The sequence below is a fragment of the Vipera ursinii genome, assembly GCF_947247035.1.
Source record: "Vipera ursinii genome assembly, chromosome: 6".
NCBI classification, from domain to species: domain Eukaryota; kingdom Metazoa; phylum Chordata; class Lepidosauria; order Squamata; family Viperidae; genus Vipera; species Vipera ursinii.
This window is the reverse complement of record NC_139515.1, coordinates 47,688,207-47,712,641: the sequence shown is the minus strand read 5'-3', so window position 1 is coordinate 47,712,641 and position 24,435 is coordinate 47,688,207. Positions and strand designations below refer to the sequence as shown.

At 37.4% G+C, this 24,435-nt stretch overlaps 1 protein-coding gene across 1 annotated transcript in view; it reads right to left on the bottom strand.

The window, feature by feature from the left end:
* Positions 1-353: 353 nt before the first annotated feature.
* NAV3 (neuron navigator 3) overlaps positions 354-24,435 on the bottom strand; it is a gene marked incomplete at its 5' end in the record, with an annotated part of 387,240 nt that continues 363,158 nt past the window's right edge. The window contains 12 exons of the mRNA XM_083365121.1: positions 354-3,109; positions 8,002-8,199; positions 8,865-8,983; positions 10,221-10,417; positions 11,789-11,860; positions 13,625-13,779; positions 14,766-15,001; positions 16,912-17,080; positions 18,541-18,636; positions 19,274-19,371; positions 21,233-21,407; positions 24,254-24,407. Of these exons, the coding sequence (XP_083221247.1) occupies positions 2,990-3,109; positions 8,002-8,199; positions 8,865-8,983; positions 10,221-10,417; positions 11,789-11,860; positions 13,625-13,779; positions 14,766-15,001; positions 16,912-17,080; positions 18,541-18,636; positions 19,274-19,371; positions 21,233-21,407; positions 24,254-24,407 (1,789 nt within the window). The 3' untranslated portion in view covers positions 354-2,989. The remainder of the gene's footprint in view (positions 3,110-8,001; positions 8,200-8,864; positions 8,984-10,220; positions 10,418-11,788; positions 11,861-13,624; positions 13,780-14,765; positions 15,002-16,911; positions 17,081-18,540; positions 18,637-19,273; positions 19,372-21,232; positions 21,408-24,253; positions 24,408-24,435) is intronic.

Here is a 24,435-nt window from a genome sequence, read left to right as displayed (position 1 = left end):
ATAAACATCATATATTTTCAGTCTACATTAAATTGAGTGCTCTGTACCTATTAAGCAAGGAGACAAAATGATTTTCATTCCATGGCTGAAACACCATAACTGATATGCAAATTAAATGTGATGGGAGCAAATAAATAGACCTGTTTGACTGATCCATTTATTAAAATAAGGTCAGATAAGGATCCCCATTTGGCCAACCCATATCCTTGTAGTAACGTAAGAAAGCAGTTCAATCAATTACCTGATGTGTCTACTATTTGTAATGGTTTTCTTAAACTAATCCCATAGTCTACACCTATCAATGGAATCAAAGGCTGATTTCCTCTGAAGTTGAAAAACAGCAGACTCAAATGTCAATAAATAATTCCACTTTAATGGCAAAGTAATAATTTAGACAGATACAGTGTGCACACCTGCAAAAAATATATGCAAGCTGGTTTACAAGCTAGAAGAACAATAAATCAATATAAAATACATCATCCAGTTAAGTCTGATGACACCAAATACTTATTATTAGGGCTTTACAAAGACTACAAAACTTTTCAGATGATTTATCTCACTGTTTCTGTCTATTTACACAATATGTTACATTAAAAATGTACAAAATATAAAATGTATACAGACAAATGCTTCACAAACAAATTTGTTAAAGTTGTAAACTAGGTGGATTCACTGAAATGTATTTCAGGGAAAATTGTATTATGTAGTATATACATATAGGATGTGTGTATGTGTATTGAAAATGGCAGGAGTTCCTGGGCTTAGATGTTGTTTTAGATTACATCAATCATCAGGGACAGCTTTTGTTTTAGTCATTTTCCAGAGTAGCATGGTGCTTAACAGTATGAGACAGTCAACTAATATTTGCTGCTGGAAATCAATCTGAGTACATTTTTTGTGCATAAAAGCAGACTTTCTTATTAGGGCAATAGCACCATGCAGGAGACCTACAGCTGATGCAACAAGGAAAACTATTGATTTTTCTAATATTTGTTTTGCAAAATATATTGTTGCAGGAATTAGTAGCACCAGTTACATGTACCGAAGTTATCCATTGGTTATGTGTATCCTGAAAGCATTTCATTGGCACATGTCCTATGGTTATGAGTGAACATGCTCCATATGAGCCCTTTCAAGATAGGGGTTGAAATACATGCCTATAGAATTCTATAGCCCTTATATATTTTATGTTAATTTTAACCAGTATCTCCAATTACTCTGACTGGGTTTTTGTTCAGTCTGGTGTATCCTGCCAGGACAGATAATGTCTATTTTTTTCTACAAAGTTAGATTGGTTTAAAGAGTGCAAATGTTCATTGTAGCAAGGATAGCTCAAGACTTGTGATGGCAGTTCTAAGTACAGGACAAACATACCTGATTTTTCTGTCTTCTTTTAAAACAGATTGTACAGATTGCCCTCTTGCTTTGTTTACAACATATAGGTATTCTCCATAAATGAAACATTTGTTCACATCAATATAATAAAGTATAATTTTATATTTTTGCTGCTGTCACTGTTTTGTTTGCTTTCATTTGTGCAACACTTTTTATTTTCAGTATTTACAATACCCTCCCAATAAACTGTGCAAAATCACCCCCCCACCTTCCCCTCTTACTGTAAAAACATTTCTGTCTTGCACAGTGAATAGCACTGTGTCAATGTTTTTGTAATGCTGACTTTCTTCATGTACAACAACTGCAATGAAAATAGCATGCTCCAAATGGGGGAAGGAAGAGAAGGGACAAAAACCAAGAACAGTTTGTGCTCATGCTAACTCGGGTGCACACCCAGCTCTGCTGGATAAAATGTCACACATCTCTGTTTCTGTCTTAATTAAGTTCTTTTACAAATGGGATAGAAATAACCATGTTGGACTTTTTAGTTTTGTTTTCATTCATAGCTAACTGGGAGTAGCTTCTGGGTCACTTGAATGGTTTAGGATGGTAGGTCGTTGATTCACAGAAGATTAAAAATAATATATCTATATTAATAATTCATTCTTCTAGCCACCTAATTAAAAAAAACTTGATATATAAACACAAGGCTACTGTGCTTGCTGATGCTCTCTCATTAGTAAAATGAAGAAAGGAAACAGTGTAAATAACCAATGGTTAAACAAATTAAATCAAGTATAGAAATTGTCTAGAAATTGGATTTAAGGCAGTGAGACAGCACCATAGGAAATGATCTTTTTCCCCCACCCAAAAGACTCAAAACAAAGCCCTAACCAAAACCTTTACTCAGCATCAGAATTGTATAACAACAGCAACAACCTTAAGAGGTGGGCAGGTGTTTAAAAAATACCACTGTGGTTAAAAACAATTTGGATATAAAAACGGGTGACTTTTTTTCAATACACACACACACACGCACGCACACACAAAAAGAAAAGTTGGTGAACCACATCACTGCAAATATGGCAGTTTAGTATCAAATTGGCACTTATCCAGCATATCACAGTATTGTTTGTATAAGGTAATTGCACAATACTGTTTTGTGCTTATTGAATCTATACACCCTCTCATTTTTTTTAATTTTATTTTGCATCCACTTCAATTTGGAAAGGAGAGCAGAATATAATTTGAACATCATTGCAATCTGGAATATGTGCTGTGAGGCACCACAGAGGTTAGAGGAAGAAGAGAAGGAGCAGGAGAACTATGAATGCAGCACCTCCAAGTATATTGAAGTATCACATAAAACACTTCCACTGTAAACTTTCAAGACAGGGATAGAAAATAAAAGACTCTACGTGATTCCAGTTTGACTGTTATGGGTTCACTCTGCTCCATAGTTTCCCTGTTAAAGGCTCTTTCCACTTGCCACTGAACAAATCCAACTTTTATTTCTGATTTGCTTACTGCTTAAATCAGGTGCCTCCATATACAACACAGCACACACATGCCTTTCAGCACACATACACGCCACCTCAGCAGCCTTAATGCGGTAAAGGTTTATCAGCATCCTCTAACCAAAGTCATGCCCCCTTTAGAGCGTTGATTCAAGTGAAGGGTCCAGCATATCATCATGGTGGCTGGCAGTATCACTGTCACAGCTCTGGGCACTTGAGTAAGTGGCAGCTTCTTTGAGCCTCAATAGCATGTTCATCTGAGAAAGAAATACAGTAGGGTGTGTTATTGGTACAAAAGTTAAGATGACTTAGAATAATAATAATCCAGTCCATTTTACTGTTCATGTTTGCAAAGCAATACTGTAATGAATTTCAATTCTTGTTTTTAATTTGACAAAAATGTGCAACTATTTATGTTTGCAAGTCCTTTGTTAGAGCCATTTTTAGAAAACATTTACTGAAAATGTTTTCCTTTGTAAGGAAATTTCTTTTGATTTATGTAGCTTTATATATGAGCTCTCCCAACACTTTAAATATTTGCTTCTGTAACTATATGATTATCCACTGTTGTGAGAAATTCCTGCCTTTTAAAGCTCATCATGCACATTTTTAAATACATATATTTCATAAACCTTTTGGTGCTATTTTGCACGGAGGCAAAGAGTTGCTACCAGATTCCATCCAGTATTGGCCTTCATGCTGTATTAGCCTTTCTGTGTGTTTTAAGAAACATACTATTTCCACATCATAAGCACAAGCAGATATAATACCAAAGTACCTGCTGAATTATGTTTAAGTCGTAAAAAGCACAGAAACAATTAAATGAAGGGGAAAAACAACAGGTAAATCCTTCAACGTATAAAGGAGACTGGATTATTTAAACCAGGCCTGGATTCACTTTTCTAGTCAATGATAAGGAAACAAACTAACAGGGTTCTTTCTTTCTTTCTTTCTTTCTTTCTTTCTTTCTTTCTTTCTTTCTTTCTTTCTTTCTTTCTTTCTTTCTTTCTTTCTTTCTTTCCTTCCTTCCTTCCTTCCTTCCTTCCTTCCTTCCTTCCTTCCTTCCTTCCTTCCTTCCTTCCTTCTTTCTTTCTTTCTTTCTTTCTTTCTTTCTTTCTTTCTTTCTTTCTTTCTTTCTTTCTTTCTTTTGCATGATCCATTTTGCATACATATTGAATGGAATGGAATTCAGTCAATAGCTGAATGCAAGAGCACCATCTGCTGTCCAGGAGCTGACCTTCACAAAACAATACCATATACTGCTCTGATACTGCCCTGAGGCTGGATTCCAAAAAAATGTTAAGCACATTGTTATGGTTCCAACAGATGAAACTCTTCAAAAGAACTTCAAGGCATTGTTTACATTTACATTTCCATCTGTTGTCAATGCAAAAACATCCGGTGTTAGCAATGTTGACACACAACTTATTTAACTTCAAAAGCACTGGACATTTCAAAAATGTTTAGATACTGAAATTATCATAATTAAAGGTGTTCAGGGAATGGGCTTTGTTGACAGCATTTTTAAATAACCTAATTTTACAATGCAAATATATAGTTTCTATGATCCAAAATATATAAAAAAGTGGAAAACCAGAATAATTCATGTTATTACACCATCTCATATTTAACTAAGCAAAAATGTATGGGGAAGAGTGAGAAGCTTGTATACAGTTTTGCTGAATGCATCTTAGTAAGGACATAGAGAAGAAAAATTGAATCAAAATTAAGCAATTTTGTATGAGAAAAGACTATAGCAATTGGAACTCTGTAGCTTAGACTGAAGGGAAGAAGGTATGGGAAGACATGGTAGAGGGATATTAGATCATGAATGGCATAGACAACCTAGTAAAATATTTTTTAATGTCTTCCTAACAGTGTTAGAAGTTCAGTTTACCAACTGAAAGTAAATGCAGGAAGATTCAGATTTCTTTTCCTAGCACATAGAATGTGATATTAGCAATAGCATCACAACAGTTTTTAAAAGATACTGGTGAAGTTTAAGAAAGATCAAACTCGTAGTTGCTACTCTTGCTAGGTCTACAAGCTGTTGAACCATAGACAGAGTTAGATACTAGCCTTGGTCATGGAAAGGAGCTCATCTTCCAATCAAGACTTCTGGGCATCCCAGATATATCCTGTTAGCTGCCAAATGTTTTTATGGCTTGATCCAGCATTGACCATTTTAGGATCTGATGGGGGAAGGGCTCCAATCTGTAAACCCAGGGTGTTTTTTCTCATAGAACACTCAGAACGGCATTCGGGCACCTTTCTTTTTGCGTGTGCGCGCACACACACACACATGCACGCACACACACTCAAAACCTTTTGCACAAGCTGTGCTACTCCCTCTATTGGCTTTCAAAAGCCAATAGGAATTGCTGCCGAGCACACCAAAAGACAAAGGCAAGTTGTCTGCAGCGAAGGTGAGTTGGCAGGAACTTTGCACCCCTCCCTGCTCCCCAACTTTCACCATCTTAACTAGATAAGTGAGGACCAGGAGGCAGGGGTGCTGGTGCTGCTGCAGACAGGGGCACGGGGGCGTCAGTGGTGGGCTGCCCCCCGGGGTTGGAGCAGCTGGTGCTGTTGCAGCCATGGGGCCTGCTCTACACGGGGCTGTGTGGGGCAGGCAGCATCCCTGGCAGGGCAGCTGCAGGCGGGGGTGTGGGGGGTGGCAGTGGTGGGCTGCCCCCTGAGGCTGGAGTCAGTGCCAGAGCAGCTAGTGTGGCAGCCGCGGGTCCCACTCCACACGGTGGGGCAGGTGGCGCTGCTAGGGTGGCTGCAGGTGGTTACGTGGGGGATGGCGGTGGTGGGCTGCCCCCTGAGGCCGGAGTCAGCGCTGCAGCACCTAATCTGGCAGCCGTGGTGCCTGCTGTTCATGGCAGGGTGGGCGGCACTGCCAGGGTGGCTGCAGGCAGGGGTGCGGGGAGTGGCAGTGGTGGGCTGCCCCCCGAGACCAGAGTCAGCACCGGAGGAGCTAGTCTGGCAGCCATGGGGCCTGCTCTGCACGGCGGGGCAGGCAGAGCTGCTGCTGCGGCTGCAGGTGGGGGTGGCAGTGGGCTGCCTGCCGAGGCTGGAGCCAGCGCCAGAGCAGCTAGTGTGGCAGCCTAAGGGCCTGCTCTGCATGGGGTGGGTGGGCAATGCTGCTGGGGCGGCTACGAGTGGATGCACGGGGGGTGGCAGTGGTGGGCTGTCCCCAAGGCCAGAGTAAGCACCAGAGCAGCTAGTCTGGCAGCCGCAGGGCCCGTTCTGCACGGCAGGGCAGGCAGTGCTGCCAGGGTGGCTGCAGGTGGGGGCGCGGTGGATGGCGGTGGTGGACTGCCCACCGAGGCCAGAGTCAGTGCTGGAACAGATAGTGTGGCAGTTGTGGGGCCCGCTGTACACAGCGGGGCAGGCGGCGCTGCCAGGGTGGCTGTGGGCGCTGGGCACAGAGGTGACACACGTGGGGCATGGCAGGCGGCTGACCTTCCACAGGCCTGGCCAGATGGTGGCCTACCCGGTGCTGGATGCCTGCCACCGCCTCCACTTCCCGCCCCATGCAGCTGCTCCAATGCTGATTTCGGCCTCGGGGGGCAGCTCACCGCTGCCGCCCCCTGTGCCCCCACCTGCAGCTGCCCTGGCAGTGCTGCACACCCCGCCATGTAGAGCAGGCCCCACGGCTGCCACAACACTAGCTGCTCCGATGCTAACTTCAGCCTCGGGGGGAAGCCCACCACCGCCAGCTCCCCACCGCCAGCCGCCCCGCCAGCGACGCCACCTGCCCCATACAGCCCCATGTAGAGTGGGCCCTGCAGCTCCCATAGCACCAGCTGATCTGGCCCCGAGGGACTCTACCAGCGACGCCCAGCCCATCTGCATCAGCAGGTTCGTCAGACATCATAAAGCAAGACAAAAAATAAGTCCACACATCATATTATTAGGCCATAGTTTCCTGAGTATGCCCCAAACTGACTTATTTAGGACATACACTGTGTCATAAATGTTGCTTTGCAATGACTGGATTCAAACATCACTTTAAGCAGCAAATGATTGATCCACTTTAGGATATTTGCCGAATCCAGATTAGATGCATAATTTATGGTATATATAAAATATGAATAAATATAGTATACCTAGACTGTGGGTCCATATGTATGAATCTTACCAATGGTGATTTATTACAGCTAAACAATATGGCTCAGCATAATGTGTGAATCCATAAAAAAACATCATTATTTCAAACAAGGATTTGCCTGTTTTCAAAAATAATCTATAGTACTCAGTTCCAGAATACAATAATAATACAATAAAACTACCACAATACAAGCTTCCCCCTTTTGTACTGGTGTTGTAATGTAAGGGGTGGAATTTGTGTCATATTTTAATACATCCCGCTTCCCAGTGATTGTGCAGCTAAGGCTGAGTGACAAAAATCCAGATAATCAGTAAATATATAATTTTTAATTATATAAATAAATATATAAATAAAGTTATATAAATAAAAGATTAAGACGATGAGAGTTCCGGCACCTTTTTTTAATAGAATAAAAGCACTGTGTAAACCTATCTCTTTATTCTGTAGGTTTTCTGTTTTAGCTTCTGAATATTTTCCTAGAGAAATCTTCTTTGTAATCTGTCACTTCACATGCACATATCTCTAATATTCCTCTGCTTTTTGGTTTTTGTCTCTTAACACTCCTAATATGTCAGCCCTCTCTTTCATTCATAGTTATTCACCTTTGTCAGTGAAAGTAATGAAATTTATCCAGGGATACAATTAAGATAAATGAGTGCCCAGACATTTATGATTCCAACAGAATATTCTCTTTCTTGCTCAAAATGAAGTGTGATTGAAAGTTAAGAGTGAGTCAGAATTTAGGACTATCATATAAATGCTCATATATTCTGAGATGGTAACTTCTTAATCTAATTCATACATTGATTTATTGTACATATTCAGTGAATTAATGCAAAGCTGAGGTTCTTAAATTTAATACTATGGGGATTATACATGCAAACTAGTACCAATTTATCTGAGCAGCCAAAGCAGCAAGTAGAATCAATGTAACCAACCAGATATTTAGTTGTTACACACTATCCTGTCACCAGGATAAAAAAAGCATCACTGAATAAGGCATATTTAAAAGCAATAAGGATTCTTTTATTTTACCAAAGGGTCTCCTTCTGCTTCCATCTGTGGAATGTGCTTTGAAGTGGTTCCTTCTTTGGCAGATGCATAACCTTCATAACCAACATCTTCAGGTCTTAACTGAAGTAATGATGACCAGTCATGTTGCAGTGTACTCCATGGACAAGTCTCTGCTATCCATTTTGAGGGGTCTTCCCAAGGTGCACGTTTTCCATACATCTAAATAGATATCCCAAAAGAAAAGTAAAAATGTCTACAATCATTTCATTAAAAGACATTTTAGAATGGAAGTGATGAACTAAGTTATTAGAAAGTATTCACCCTGAACGCCCTACCATGCTACAAAATAAGTTATGATTAATGAACAGTTTATCGTTAAGTTTATAAGAACAATAACTGGTAAAAATGGATTTATGTAAGTTATACTGAGACCAAGAAATGATTAATACACATATGTTTTTGGTGTCTGTTACATAGACTGTTAGCCGTTACAACCCCCTCCTCCACTGTATATATTCCATTTGACAATATATAACAAGGTTATACTAAAACTGGTTTACTATCTCGCTTATTAGCAACATTCAAGTGAGGCATTTCTATTACCAAACTGCAAAATTCTACAACTGAGAATCCCACTGAATATTAAACATATAGCCAGAATATGTTTGCATTTCTTTGGGCATTTTTCTGATCCAAGGAGATTATTTATAGGCACAGTGATGTCCATAGTTGCAATGATAGGGTACAAATTTTATGAAGATTTAAAAATTACATTAGGCTTTCCATTCATGGCAAATGATGGTTGTTTCTGTAAATCAACCTTTAGAAACAATAATGAAATTCACTGCCCAAGGACTCAGATTGCTGTTTGGTTAGAGTCCTACCTGAAGTCCTTCTCTCACAGCTTCCATTATATATGGCACCAAAGAATAATTCCAGAGATCAGTAAACCATACTCTAGAACCATCAACATCAATAGGACAAGGTAGAAAAAGGCGAGGACCTAAAATAAGAATTTTTTGTTTTTTTAAAAAGAGAGAGATTACATTCAGTGTTGTAAGTGGATTTGTGCTCCCTTTATTTAAGGGAGACATAATGTACAGAGATGTAATGTAATCTCTGTACATTACATCTCCCTCGTATAAAGAAAATTTGGGTATCATACAAGGGAAGGGCACATGTAATTCAAGTTGTTTTATTGTCAGATATACACAACAGGTATACTGTTTATATGCTATTCACTGCATATCAGTGATGGCAGCCATTTTTTTGATAAAGCACAATGACATTTTTTTGCATTAGCCTTTTCAGCCACATGATTTAGAAAAATACATTTATAACATCTGGCATGTTGTGAATGCTGAACCACTAAAATATGGGTAATGTATTTCTAAAGACCAATTACTTCATTGGATCCAGATGGCCTTTGTTTAAATGGCAGAAATAATTCTGAAGACATTTCATCTGTAAACAAGGTGACTGTTTCTTAGATACACTAAACCCCAGCTCTCTGCCTTGCTTGTCAACGCTGTAGCAACTGCCAGCTGTTATGTGGCAACTGCCAAAACACGTTGTGCCACTTAGGGATGTTTATAGAAAAAAAATCAATTAAAAGAAATATTTTTGAAACATACAATTATCTGAAAGATTCTTTGATCTCTTCTTCAGGAAGGGTTTTTTTTTTTGAAAACATACAGATGGAGTTTCCACTACTCTTAGGGAACCATTTCTCTCATGATTACTTAACACAGATTTATCAGGACGGAAGAGGACTTCTGAAGCAATAATACCTGATCTTGGATTTCTTGAGAGTTTTGAAAGAGTTTTAGACATTTCTGCCTTCTCTGCTTCTTATTACTACTGCTTGCTGAACCAATCCAATGCCACATTACAATGTACATTATTAATGGCATCAAGAAATGTGAAAATCCACAATTTTTAGAAGAAAACAAAAACTGTGATGGAATACATTTTCAAGAACATGCATTTTATTTATTTATTTTATATATTGTTTTCTTCTGAATTTTATCTTCATATTAGTTAGGACTAACTCTTTTGACAGTGGAATGGGATAAGAAAGGCTGAGACAGTATAAGTTCAGTGCTAACATAGACTAAGATTAATGACATTAAATGGTTTGGGGTTCTTCTTTAAGTACAAATTTCATTCCAGAAGGTAAGATAAGCTTCAAAGGTCAGTTTTAACTCTTAATTTGCATTCTTAACTGTAAAAGATCTTACCAATGGTTATATCAGAAGAACTGTGTGTTTCTAAGAAGCTGTTGAGATGATGCCATGTCTTGGGAATCCAGTCAATAATTTTGATGAGATCATTATTGCGGGTATTCTTCTCCAGCTCTGTTTCGATCAGTTTCCTTCTCAAATATCTGGATAACAGCCCTTTAACAGGCTCTGTGTGATTAGCACACAGCACCCATCTACACAGAAAACAATGAAATAATGAAATCCAAATGTAAAGGTTGAGGTCATCCAATGAAGTCTTATAGTCGACTTTTTTTAACTCTGTTATTACCCTACAGCAACTCTTTCAATGAGCTGATGTGATAGCCACCATCATAAATGACTAAAAATAAAAGATTTGATCATTGCATTTAAGATATATAGCTTGTAGTCTTTTTTAAGGCCAAAAAGAATCTCCTGTGTTCACAGACCATCTCTCTCAGTGCCTGAAGTTAGCAATTAATCACTGAAGAGGGATAATGACTGTATGTCCTGTTTGTGAACTTGCCTTTGGCATTTGGCTAGCTGTTATCAGTAAATAGATTTTGAGCTAGATTATTGTTCTATTACAGGATTACATTTATATCTCTAGCTAATAATACGTTGTTTCTTTTCAACTGCATGTCTTGAGGTCAAGGATGAAGAAAATTGCTATTAGAACTTAATATATTTAGTCTTTTGTGCTTTCTGCTATGTTGTGATAAAAGCCAAATGGCACATCACTTTTCCAGTGGTGACAGAAATCACCCTAAACATGGTGATATTATATTTTCATTACATTTCTCTACATGGGGCTACCCTTGAAGACCACTCGGAGGCTCCAGCTGGTGCAGAATGCAGCCGCGAGAGTTGTGTTGGGAGTTTCCCGACACTCCCATGTTATACCTCTGCTCCGCGAGCTGCATTGGCTTCCAGTTGTCTTCCGGGTGAGATTCAAGTTGTTGGTAATGACCTACAAAGCCCTATATGGCATGGGTCCGGAATACCTTGGGGAGCACCTGCGGCCGGTGTCAACTTCCCTCCGCCCAGTACGCTCCCACAGAGGGGCCTCCTCAGGGTGCCACTGGTCAAAGAATGTCGACTGGTGAGCCCCAGGGGGAGGGCGTTCTCTGTGGGTGCGCCGGACTTATGGAATCATCTTCCGGTCAAGCTCCGGATGGCGCCTGACCTCCGCTCCTTCCGGCGCGATCTCAAAACCTACCTTTTTGAACAAGCTGGCCTGGCCTGATGGGATGGGGTTGGGTTTTATTAATCTGTTTTAATATATTTTAATGTGTGTTAACTTATTCATGGGCATTTGTTTAATCGTTTTTTAATTTTTGTATCTTGTTTTTTTAATATGTATTGCCCTGTTCACCGCCCTGAGTCCTTCGGGAGAAGGGCGGTATACAAATAAAATTAATAAATAATAAATAAATTTGACATTAAAAAAATTGAAAAACTTTATATGCTTTTTAAATTTATGTAAGCAAATATGCAACAATCATGAACTTACTAAAACTAAAAGTTTAGACTGAAAGTTCTGAGCCTGAGTCATGTGATAGATATGAAACAGAAATAATATTTACCTGAAGTTTTGATGCAGTTCTAGATTAGGTGATGATGAAACTCCCTGGTTCATCGTTCCAATAATGTAGGGACTTAAAACAAACCAATATGGAATTAAAAAAAAACAATCCAGGAAAATTGAATTAGCACAAAATATTAACAAAACAACATAAAAACAGTATTGAAATCAACCACACATACAGAAAGGAAACATTACTCCCTTAACCTCTGAATACTGTATATAAAAAGAAGAGCTTATGAAGTAATCATAATGCCAAAGTAAACTGACACTTAAGGAAACTCATTTTAACATTATTTTAATATAAAATAATGTATATTCATATTTCAGAAAAGCCGTTTTGAGAGCACTTATGCTAGGCCTCAAATGTTTGCTTAAATGTATTCTTGAGCTATGCTTTAGACACCATTAGAGGAAATGTCAAATATTAAACTGAAGCTCTTTCGTGTGTGTGTGTGTTTGTGTGTGTGTGTGTGTGTGCGCGCGCCCCTTCAAGTCAGATTTTGGACTCCTGGCAATTACCTGGCTTTTTGGCAAGGTTTTTTTAAAAGCTCTTAGGGCTGAGAGAGGTTGACTGGCCCAAGGTCACCCAGGTGGAATTCCACCTTAGTTTAGACTAGTTTCTAGCCCAGTGCCTTAACTACTAGACCAGGGGTGTCAAACTGCCAGCCTGCAGGTCAGATGCACCATAACAAAACCGTGCCCACCCCATTGCCATCAATGGCAAAAAAGGTCACAATACGTCGTGACATGTCACATGACGTTACGAGTTTGACACCGCTGTACTAGACCAAACTGGCTCTCAGTTCAACTTTGACACTTACTAATTTTTCTTTCTTTGAAGATTAGCATAGCTTTCTATACGTTCTTGATCTGGGTGATTTTTTTAAAAAAAGTTTATTTCAATGATTCTGTAGGTACAATAGAAATAATTATTGAGAAAGATGAAATGTACAGGGGGTTGCATTGAAGAAGACTAGTGTATGGAGTGGCAGAATATGAGGAGAGTTTGTGAATATACCCAGTGAAGCAAATTTAGTCATCTCTGTAATAACATATTCTTACCTAAGGATGAGGCCATATGTAAATGAGTAGAATTTTATATTTCAGAAAAGCCCTTTTGAATGCAATTATGCTAGGTCTCAAATGTTTGCTTAAATGTATTCTTGAGCTATGCTACAAACTTTTCACTTTCCAGACTAATGCAATACATTATGTATTTATTAGTGCAATTATTGGCTAAACAATTGCATATAATAACACACAGAGTAACAAAAATGGCATACTTTGTATCTGTTTATAGGAACCTATTTATGAAACTCAGTGCACATATTTATGTATTTTCCTTTTTTCTTAAAAATCACTAAGGGATATGTGTGTTATAAAGACTAGACTAAAATATGAGGACTGATCTAGATCAACCGTAGACTATTGTGTGTAACTCAGTTTGAAATTGATACGATAAAATGTTTATTTATGTTTTATGTTTTGGGTTTAAGGCAGTTTTGTATAACAGCACCAGTTCTGAGGAGTGAAAGGATGGAGGAGCAAAAAAAACCTCAAATGTATATTAGAAGACTATTCACCTTAATTAAAATATGAAATCGAAATATTTCTTAAATTTTACTTGGTATATTCACAAACTCATCTCATATTCTGCCACTCTCTATACTAGTCTTCTTCAACGCAGCCCCCTGTATATGTATTGAATTACAACGTTCTGCATTTATAAACAGGTCATAAGAATCTGGAATTCTGAGACCTTCAATTCAATATCTTCAAAGATTGCCAAATTGGGAGAGACTGCATAGCACCAATGACTAAAGAATCAACCTACCATTTGTTATATTTACAGTTAAGAAAACCGTTGAAGATGTCACTCAAAGAACCAACATGGTGCAGGTTGTCAAGAATTATTACCACAGGAAGATCAGAACTACTATTATCAGCATTGCACTGTTCAGCCAAATTAACAAGATATTGTTGAACATCCTTCAAGAAAAGGAGAAAAATGTAATAAGACAGTGTATTTTCTATAGCCAACTTCATATTTATAAATCTTTGTTAAAGCTAAGTGTCATGAAATGATTTTGGCAGATTCAAGCAAAGCAGTTTTGCCTAAGCATCTTCTTTATCCAAAGCTTATATTTACAATATAATGTTGAATGCTAGAAAAAAGAAGGATTGGGGATAACATGATAGCAGTGTTCCAATATTTAGGGAGCTGCCACAAAGAAGAGGCGGTCAGCCTATTTTCCAAAGCACCAGAAGGCAAGACAAGAAATAATGGATGGAAACTAATCAAGGATACAAACAACATAGAACTAAGGAGAAATCTAACAGTGAAAATAATTAACTAGTAGAATGGCTTGCCTTCAGAAATTCTGGGTGTTTCATCACTAGAGGCTTTTAAGAAGAGACTGGACAGCCGTTTGTCTAAAATGGTATCATGTCTCCTGCTTGAGAAGCGGATTGGATTAGAAGACCTCCAAGGTCCCTTTCAACTCTATTATTCTGTATTTTCCAAGACATATGGTGACATATGACTACAAGGACAATGCATTCCTTATGTGACCCAGATAGTACTATGTCTAACTGTATAAAAAGTCAAGTATAAACCAACTGGACCACATCTAATTGTGAAGCATAGATGTGAATACTCAAGAAAGTAGCATCAGCAATGACGCATCATATTCCTATTTTGCATTGGGCATATGTCTCAAACCAAGCAACATGTCAGATAAGAAGGACAAATTTAGCACAAAATGGCAAAATGAATATGAATATGCTGTGACAAATCATTGAAGATGTAATATGAGTATATGAAAATAGCAAGTAAAAATGTCAGGTATTGTCCAGTAAAAATATTAAAAATTCAGTTATTACTTAACTCTAATATAAAGAATGGAACATGCTGTTCTTTAACATGGATAATGTTTATGATGTTTATGTTTATGGCTCCTTTTCTGAGATCTTACCTTGCTTGATTTGTGATCAACAGTAAAACTAATAATGGCATCTTCCATTTTTTTCCGGCCAGATTTAGTTATCAGATATTCAGCAAGCTTGTTGGCTAAATAGGTCTTTCCAGTGCCACTAGGTCCTGATAGGATAATCCTGTGGTGCTCCATCAGTAAATTAAAATATCGTTGACTAATTGGTTTAGGAATTAGTGTATCAAACACAAAGCTATCCAAACTATTTTCTTCTACTCCTAACAACAAAAACAAAACAAAAAAACAAGAAGTAAAACAAAGAAAAAAATCCTATTGATTATGTCATTTTGGAGAAATTATGGAATCATTTAGAGAAATATTTTTCATACTTAAAAAATCAATTCATTGAATATTAATGTAGCAACATGATTAGATAAGCACTTGCAATCAAAGCAAATGTGAAGTGAAAACTAGGTGAGGCAGCAAGACATATCTGAAATGTCTGAGACACTTAAAAAGGTCATAACTCATAACAGCAGATGAGTTAGCAGATCAGAAATATCACTGTAAATCACAGACAGTTTGTTTGAACGTCCCCACACTGGAAAACCACTACACTGTCTACATGGCTGAAATACTTGATTCAGAATCTTAACTCCTCATTCTTCAACATTTATTTATCCTGTTTATAGATTTGTCTTTATTTAAAAGAAATAATACAAATATTATATGAGATTCTCACAGTTAATTTAACATTAATAAGAAATTTTAGATGCTACAAAAAGGTGGTGTTAAAATAGGAAGCATCAGTGGTGAAGTGGTTAAGGAGATAAGGTCTATGTAAAGGATGTATCAATTTGGTCTCATATTACATCCAGTCCACTTATGACAAACGTATTTGTCTGTGGTTGTCCCAAATATACCTCTGAACTGGTCAATGTTATTTTTATTTGAATTTCCTGAATCAGTATATGGATTCTAACATTCTGTTCTTTACAATATGATTCTTGGCTCACAAAAAGTATTAGGAATAAAATATCTATTTTCAAACTGAATAGCTAAGTAGTCATGAATTTTAAGCTAAAATTTATTCAGTGTTTGTGCATACATGTTTAGTCACTGACGAATAAAGAATGCATTTATGAGCCAACACTGAAACGGACATAAATTACATTTATCACATTTACCACTGGAAAACTAATTGTGGGGTTTTGTGGAAAAGAAAATGGGCATTATCAGCTCCAGACTTGTTTTAAAAAGCAGCCATCTCAATTATATCAGGGCAAATATAATTTACCAGGTTGCTTAAGCACATTGTGCTTTAGATTGTAAGCCGCCCTGAGTCTTCGGAGAAGGGCGGGATATAAATGGGATTTAAAAAAAAATATTTAAACTATTCTAAACTGTACCAGGCCATTTATTACATATAGTATGTTATTCCTAAAAATGTTCCCCTTCAAATTGGTATCCAACAATTGTATTTATTTTAAGATGATTTATTTATTTATTTATTTATTTATTTATTTATTTTTATTTTTATTCCATTTATATCCCACCCTTCTCCGAAGACTCAGGGCGGCTTACAAGCTTAGCAGTAGCTTAGCAGATTAAAGGCCTGGAGACTAAAACATATGAAGAACGGTTGCAGGATTTGGGTTTGGCTAGTCTAGAGAAAAGAAGAACTAGGGGTGACATGATAGCAGTACTCCAGGATTTGAGTGTTTGCCACATAAAGGAAACGGTCAACTTATTTACCAAAGGAGCTGTAGGCAAGACAAGAAAAAATGAATGGAAACTAATCAAGGAGAGAAGCAACCTGGAACTAAGGAGAAACTTCCTAACAGTGAGGACAATTAACACGAGGAACAGCTTGCCATCAGAAGTTGTAGGTGCTTCATCCCTGGAGGTTTTTAAGAAGAGACTGGACAACCTCTTGTCTAAAATGGTATAGGGTGAAATGCTCGAGCAGGGGGTTGGACTAGAAGGCTTCCAAGGTCCCTACCAGCTGTATTCTGATTGATTGATATTTTAAATTATTACTTTTATTTTTACCTGATTTTTTATGATACTTTAAAGCCCACTTGAGCATGTAGTTATAATTTTTTATACTCTGCTGGGCAATGGATTAGGAAAACAACATTACAAAGTATGCAGAAGAAAAAGGGAACAAATTAAAGGTGTGTTTTACCTTTAAGATTCACTGTGATTATGTTATTATCTCCAACCAGATATCCACAAGGTAGCAATTCAGGTACTTCTTGGTTATGTGCTCTAATTATATCACCTACACAATAATTAGCTATACAATCTGAGCTCAAACCAAGGCTAGTAGTTGGATCTATTCGGAAAACATATTCCTAAAATAATAATAAAAAAAAGCAAATGGAAACATTCATAGTTTGCAGTATGAATGAATGAACTATTAACCTACTCGTTCATATGCCATTCTCATTACTACAACTTGCAGATCAAGAATATACATTAAGCTTAAATGGAAAATGTCAGAAACAAAAATGGCTAGTATTTCTTGTTGGATTTTATAAGACATAATTATAATTATCTTGATTTCTATCTTGCCAAATACCTAGATTGTGGACAGATTATAATAATAAAACACAAGTATTTAAAAACCATCATCATATATTCTAAAAACTAGAGAACAGCAGAAACTTCAATCTTCTTAACTTATGAAGAAAAAGTTGTGGGCAGTTTGCCAGTATATCACATATGCAAATGAAGCTCAATTTACCCCAAGTGCTTTTAGGTAGTTCTATGAAAGCAAGGATTTTTAATCTAGAAGCTATCTTACAAGTCTACCTTTTAAAAGCTAAGAATGTAAAGCCTTTTGAATCTTAAGTGGCAGATTTTTCCAGGGAACTGCACAGCAATGGAAAAGGTTGGCTTCATCTTTTCTTTCTGTCTAACTTTTTGGAAGGTGCGAATGTGAAGCAACTGCTGCTGATTAGACCACATAAGATAGAAACATTTCATTTAGACCAGACAGTCCAAAGGTAATCTGGAACCAAGCCATATAGAATTTTATATGTGATAAGTAGCAACTTGAATGGGAAACAAGAGGTACGGTAGCTAATGCAGTATCAGCAGTATAGTGTAATCCTACTTAAAGGCTCTTGCCCATCACACTCATGGGGCTGTATTCTATGGTTGCTGAACTCAACTTTACAAATCATTTCCAAAGGCAAGCCCAAATGCAGCATGTTATAGTAATTCAAATGAGATGTTTTCTAGCATGGCCCTGCATAATACCCCAATCAAAGAACTACCAACTCAGGACCAACAAACTAACAGTAAACAATCTCATCAAGGAACCACCAAGATCATTCCCACCAACACTGATAGGGCAAGCCACTAGCATATAAAATGAGAGCAAACCCCATTCCCTTCTAGTGCTGATGACGTTTCCTAGTTTGGTAATGAAAAATCTGCAAGAAAACAAGCAAGCTCAGAGTCCACCGAGGACCCACACACACACTGATCTCGAGGACCCTAATCAACTTAAGATGTGAAATTCATTTAATTAACTGATTGTGAGGAATGTCCTGGCTTCTTATATAAGTTTGCTTTTTATTTACCTGTTATCTATTTATTTATGCAAATAGGTAATAAGAAACTATCCTATTAACTGGTTGCATATTTGGAGTCACATATTTGAGTCGTTAAAAACCTGGCCCATGAGTAGAGTTTTCTGAATCTCTTTGCTGACATCTAATTATCTTTTTGCAGCTGAGATATGGTAACCCCAAATATATCACAAAATCTGCTTGATGTTCATTGTATTAAACTTGCAAAATCTTACCTTAAAGAGTCGTTTAATTACACCATCTAACACATCCCATTTTGTTTTACCACTGACCCTGATAGAACCTATCAAATATGCCTGTATTCTTTGGTCCTATAAAGACAGAAGATAAATGAAATAAGAAATCATTTCAATACTTATAAATTATTTTGTCAAGCTTCTCTGAGTATTTTCTGCAGACAAAAATAATATTTTTTCAGCTATGTTATAGATATGTTGTAGATTTTATATTAAAACATTTCTTCATAGCAATAGTAATAGCACTTAGACTTACATACTGCTTCACAGTACTTTATAGTCCTCTCTATGCAATTTATAGACTCAACATATGGCCCCCACTGGGTCCTCATTTTACCGACCTCAGAAGGATGGAAGGCAGAGTTAACCTTGAGCTGGTGAGACTCAAACTGCCAAAGTGCTGGCAGTTGAGAGTCAGCAGAATTAGACTGCAATGCTACATTCTAACCACTGTACCACCACGGCTCTTCTGATGCAATTATGAATGCCCACATTTCTGTAAACCACACATGGTTATATCAAAATGCCAATAAATCTCAGTGATGCCAATGTAAGTACAGCATGAGAAAAAGGAATTATTTCAGCATTATTTGTTGTGCTCTAAACTGAATATACTGCTGATTAGAACAAAACAGCCTTTTTAGCAACAGTAGCATTTACAGAAAGATAATTAAAATAATCACATGGCAATAAAAGTTGGAACCCAGAATACCTTTGATTGACCATAGCCCTTGTTTATTGTGACAATAATCTTAACATTCTGGCCTTCTTTATGGAGAGTTCCATCTGCAACATCTTCCAGTAAAATATCTAAGCAAGCAAACAATAAATATAAGTGCCCTTTAAAAATAAAGTTAAATCTGAATGAATATATTCTGTAAAAGGCTACGATTATAATGGCCTATGATATCTTCTTTGGTTTGCTGGCAAAAACAAGATGAATATATATTTTGAATATAAGGATTTTCTCATTTGGTGGCAGATCCCAACTCAGGATGTCACAATGTAATATATGTAAAGGAATATTTCCAATTCTACATGAATACTTATCTACTTAACAAGGATCATAAATGAATTGAAAGCCACCTCACTGTATGACTGATGGTTCAAACTGATTACAGTATTAAGATATTAATATTTTTAACTTTAATTTTTAACTTATTTTAATTTTAATTTATTCTACAGGGGCCATTAATTTATTTTTCTTTTAACTTCTGTATTATTGTATTTTATTGTTGTTAGTCGCCCTGAGTCCTTCGGGAGATAGGGCGGCATATAAGTCCCAAAAATAAATAAATAAATAAATAAATAAATAAATAAATAAATAAACAAACAAACAAACAAACAAACAAACAAACAAACAAACAAACAAATAAATAAATAAATAAATAAATATTAATCAATATATTGCATCCATTTGCAGTAGAGTTCCATTGGGTGCCAATACAAAAATAACCAACATTTCAATGTTGCTTTCATATGGTTGGGAGTAGAAAACAGAAAAACAGGAAATAATTATGTTAATCAGATACTACAACATTGAAGAAAGAAAAGAATCCCATGCAAGTTGAAATCAATAACAGAAATGAAATCCATCAATTATCTTCAAGTATTTAGCAAGGATAAATCAGCTGAAAATACATAATCATATACATTTTCAGTTTGGTAAAGAGTACAATAAGGCAAGTTCATTTTTCAAGTATACAAAATGGTTACAATTTTCTTGAATGAAAATTACTTTGAATCAGCTAAAAGAGTTTGTTTTAGGGCAAAAAACGCTTTGGCTAATTTCCTCAATTTTGGTTGCCTATTTTGCATGATATCAAATATTTGGATCCTTAACATTTGCATTTTTGAAACATCCATCATTTTAGAAAAATAAAATGAAACAGTACATGCAAACCTATTTAAAGGTTTGGATTTAAAGGTATAGGGTCTCCAGTATATTAATGTAGTTTAATATATAATTTTTGGATTGCTTTGGCACTTGAAACCAAATGTACCCTTAGAAATTTCTGAATCCTTAGAGCCCAAGCTAGTTGATACCCAATATCTGAGAAATTACTCTCCAAAGTGACACCCCTAAAATAAGAAAATATCCACAAATAATAAGTTAAAGACTGCCGCTAATTTCTTATTACTAGTATATGTACAATGAAAAAAGAACATGAATATATTAGATAATTAATATACATACATATATTCACACATACATAACACACATATGTAAAAAAAATAAAAATCCACATTTAAGTATTCCATTTCTATATACAGTATTTTGCTGTACATGTATTGTATACACATAGATTGTATACAGAGTTATATTCTGCAGATGGAAGTAGCTTCCCTCATAGAAAACTTCCTCAAGTGAAAGCAGGAAACAGCCAGCCAATACTACCATTGCTATTACTACATGCAATACAACAGAGAGAAATAGCAAAAATGTAGAATTTCAATTTTCCTTTATACAAGAAAGGATTATTCCATTTCATATTAAAATATCACTTACATAATGAGTACCTTTCCAAATTTAATTAGATTTCTCTATACCATGACAATAAAATTATATTTGGCAAGAAGTCTGTAGGTGTGGGGGAATGTGTGAGGAGAGAGAAGGAGAAATATTCCATGATGCAAAAATATTTGTTAAGAAAATAAAGCTTTTACTTACCAGATGTAACTGAATCTGTGATGTTTAAATTATTCAGAGAAAGACCTAGAGATTGTCGTGAAGAGGAAGAAGACGTACTGCTTGAGGACTCTGAACATGGCCTGATAGGTTTGCTAGTATTTCCAGTCTCAGCCTTCAAACGATCATTCTCAGCTTTCAAAATCTCAATTTCGTTCTAACATTTAAAATAAGAAACAATTAAACAAATGAACCAGAGAATTTTAATCTCTCTGGTATAATATGGATAATCATAATTAAGACCAAACAGTTAACAGAGGTGCAAAAATATTGAAATACTTTTCATTGGTATAGCAGCTGGAAGTTTTTGAAGTATATCATACAGTTATAGCAATGAAGCAAAATAATACCTATCTAATACATGACAATTAACCTCACATTTAATTGCATTATTAAGAGGCATCCAAGTAGTAGTTTTTATGGGAGATTTCATGTAATTAAAGATAGCCTTAAAAAAACTAAACCAAAATCAGACTAAGGATCTCTTTCCTTCCATTGAAAACATCAGTTTCAGAATAAGAAAACTGTGAACATGGCAAGTGCAGAAATTTGGTTAAATTACCTTTTCAGTAAATATTATGTAATTTGTTCTTTGGTTGGAATAAGAATATTCAAATAGTTCCTACAGCTGAACTCTTCTAACTCAGAAATATTCTTAGCTTTTCTTTTTGCACTGTATCTTAAATGTATTTCAGTATATGTACAGTACATTGAAAATTGCCACACAGATTTTTAACAGTATCCATGTATAGTATACATGTCAAACACAAGGCCCGCGGGCCAGATCCAGCCCGGGGAGGGCCCAGATTTGGCCCCCGGGGGCTGTCCCAGAAATGGCAAGGAACAGGCCCATGCTGCCCCAACCCTCGCCCACCGCAACCCAACTGGGTGCCCTGAAACATGTACACAGAAATGGTGAGCAGTCAGGGGCTGGTGGTGTGCAGCAGCAGCTACAGCTCATTTGCCTCAGCCCACCCCGCCCCTCCCAACTTAACCCTGTCACACCCAGCCGCACTCCACTTTGCCGGGCTTCTCCTCCAGTCACTCTGCTTTGCCAGGCAGCCTCCCCATGCCTGGCCCCGTTTTGCAGGGCCTTTCCTCGCTTGCCTAGCACCCCAGGGCACGCCCAGCCTGTGGGATGAAAGGCTCGGAGATGTGAGCACGCAGCTGCCGGCTCCCAGTCGCCCTCTCCACCACGTGGTAGGGCCAGAGAGGGAAACGCAGCAGTCATGCAGAGCCACAGCCTGGAACTCTGTGGTGGCTGGAAAGAAAGGGTGAGAAGAAGGAGAAAGCAGGAAGGGTTTCTCTCTCTCTCTCTCTGTATGTGTGTGTGAGAGAGAGACAGCGACAGCAGAGAGCCAAGAGGGGAGGAGGAGGAGGAGAAAGCTGTGTTACAAAAAAGGGGATCTTCCACCTTTCTTCTCCCCCTCTTCTCTCTTTTTAAAATCTCCTCCTGCTCCGTTCAGAAAGGGTTTCTCTCTCTCTCTCTCTCTCTCTCTCTCTGTGTGTGTGTGTGTGTGTGTGTGTGTGTGAGAGAGAGAGAGAGAGAGAGAGAGAGAGAGAGAGAGAGAGCGCCAGCAGGGAAGTGAAAGTGTGGAGAAGGGGAGTGTTGCAGAGTAAGCAAACTTACAAAAAGAGGGGATCTCTCGCTCTCTGTCTCTCATACACGTGCTGTGTGGGGAAGATGGTGTGCAGACAGTGGAGAGAGCAAACTCACAGATTGGCTTTGTGGTCTATTCCTGCCTCCTTCCTTCCCTAAAATCCAGGCAATAATAGAACTCATCTTTTCTTTTATAATTTAATCCAGCCTTGCCCAAACTAATATCTTTTGGGTGTCATGGACCACAGTTCCCATCATCCTTTGGCTATGCTGGCTAGAAATGCAATGCCTTATTTTCTCTGTAGTATGTGCCTAGGAGGCAGTAGGTCTGTGGGATTTAGATGTATGTAAACATTTGTTTCTTCTGCCTAATTTATTAAATCTACATCTAATTTGAAATTAAAGTTTCTGAGAAATTCAGGGTGGTTCAAAAGAAAACTCTCAAAGACAATTATTGTAAAGCATCACTAGCACTGCTTAAAACAATATTAAAAATGTGTATATAAAGAAAGAAAAATATTAGTAGTAATGTACTTAGTGCTGTTTGAACATAAAGTGTGTTGTTATTCTACATATGCCTGGCTGAACAGTGTGTTTGGAGTTGCCTCTAAACAGGTGAGGGATGTACTGTTCATATTTTCCTTGGGAGAAAGTTCTCTAATTGGGGTGCTGTCTCTGAGAAGGCTCTGCTTGTGGCCACTGTTCTATAAACCAAACCAGGGGGACCATCTGGTCTAAATGGATGGTAAACAAAGATGATTAGGGAGCTGGAGGCTAAAACATGACAAATGTTTGTGGGAATTGGGTATGTCTAGCTTAGTGTAAAGGACTAAAAAAGTAATGCCCTCTTGTAATCACCCTGAACTGCATAACATCCCTGGGGTAAAAATTCTCTATAATTGTAAATTCTTTTGCAAAATGTTATAATTTATTCAAAAATCAGAGGGATTTGGGGGGATTTAGAAGTATTCTGGTTGCTTCAATCAGAACTACATCAATTTTTTTAGAGGAAGATGTTCATAGTTGCTTATATCAATGGCTCAAACTCCAACCATTCAGTATAACCTTTTTGTTCTATGATTGTCTTGTTCATCAGATAAGGATAGCAAATCCAAATGTTTCACATTTACTATGCTTCACCTACTAATTTCAAGCATTTAATATGATTGCAATGCTGTATTCAAAGTGCAAAGTCGAAGGAGAGAGCACAATTCAGACCTCTTGAAATCAAGTTCCAAGACTTTGATAGAATGGTTCTTGTACTTGAGCCCCTTTGTATTGAAAAGCTGAATTGATGTGATTCAGTCTTCTAACCAAACAGAATAAAATAATTTCAGTAGGACAAAAAGAGGGCATTACTTTTTAATTTTTAATGCCCTAATCAGTTTTTCCACAGAACTGACCTGCATGCGGTTCATGGCTTCCCGAATTTGGTCAAGATGATGTGCAGAACTGAGGGCTTCAAGACGAATATCTGTAAGCTTGAGCTCTTTCTCCCTGAGCTCATTTTTTAGCTGAAGAATTATTTCTGCTTCTGCTTCTGTGCATTCACAAATCCTAAAACAAAGAGGAGAAGGTAAAGAGG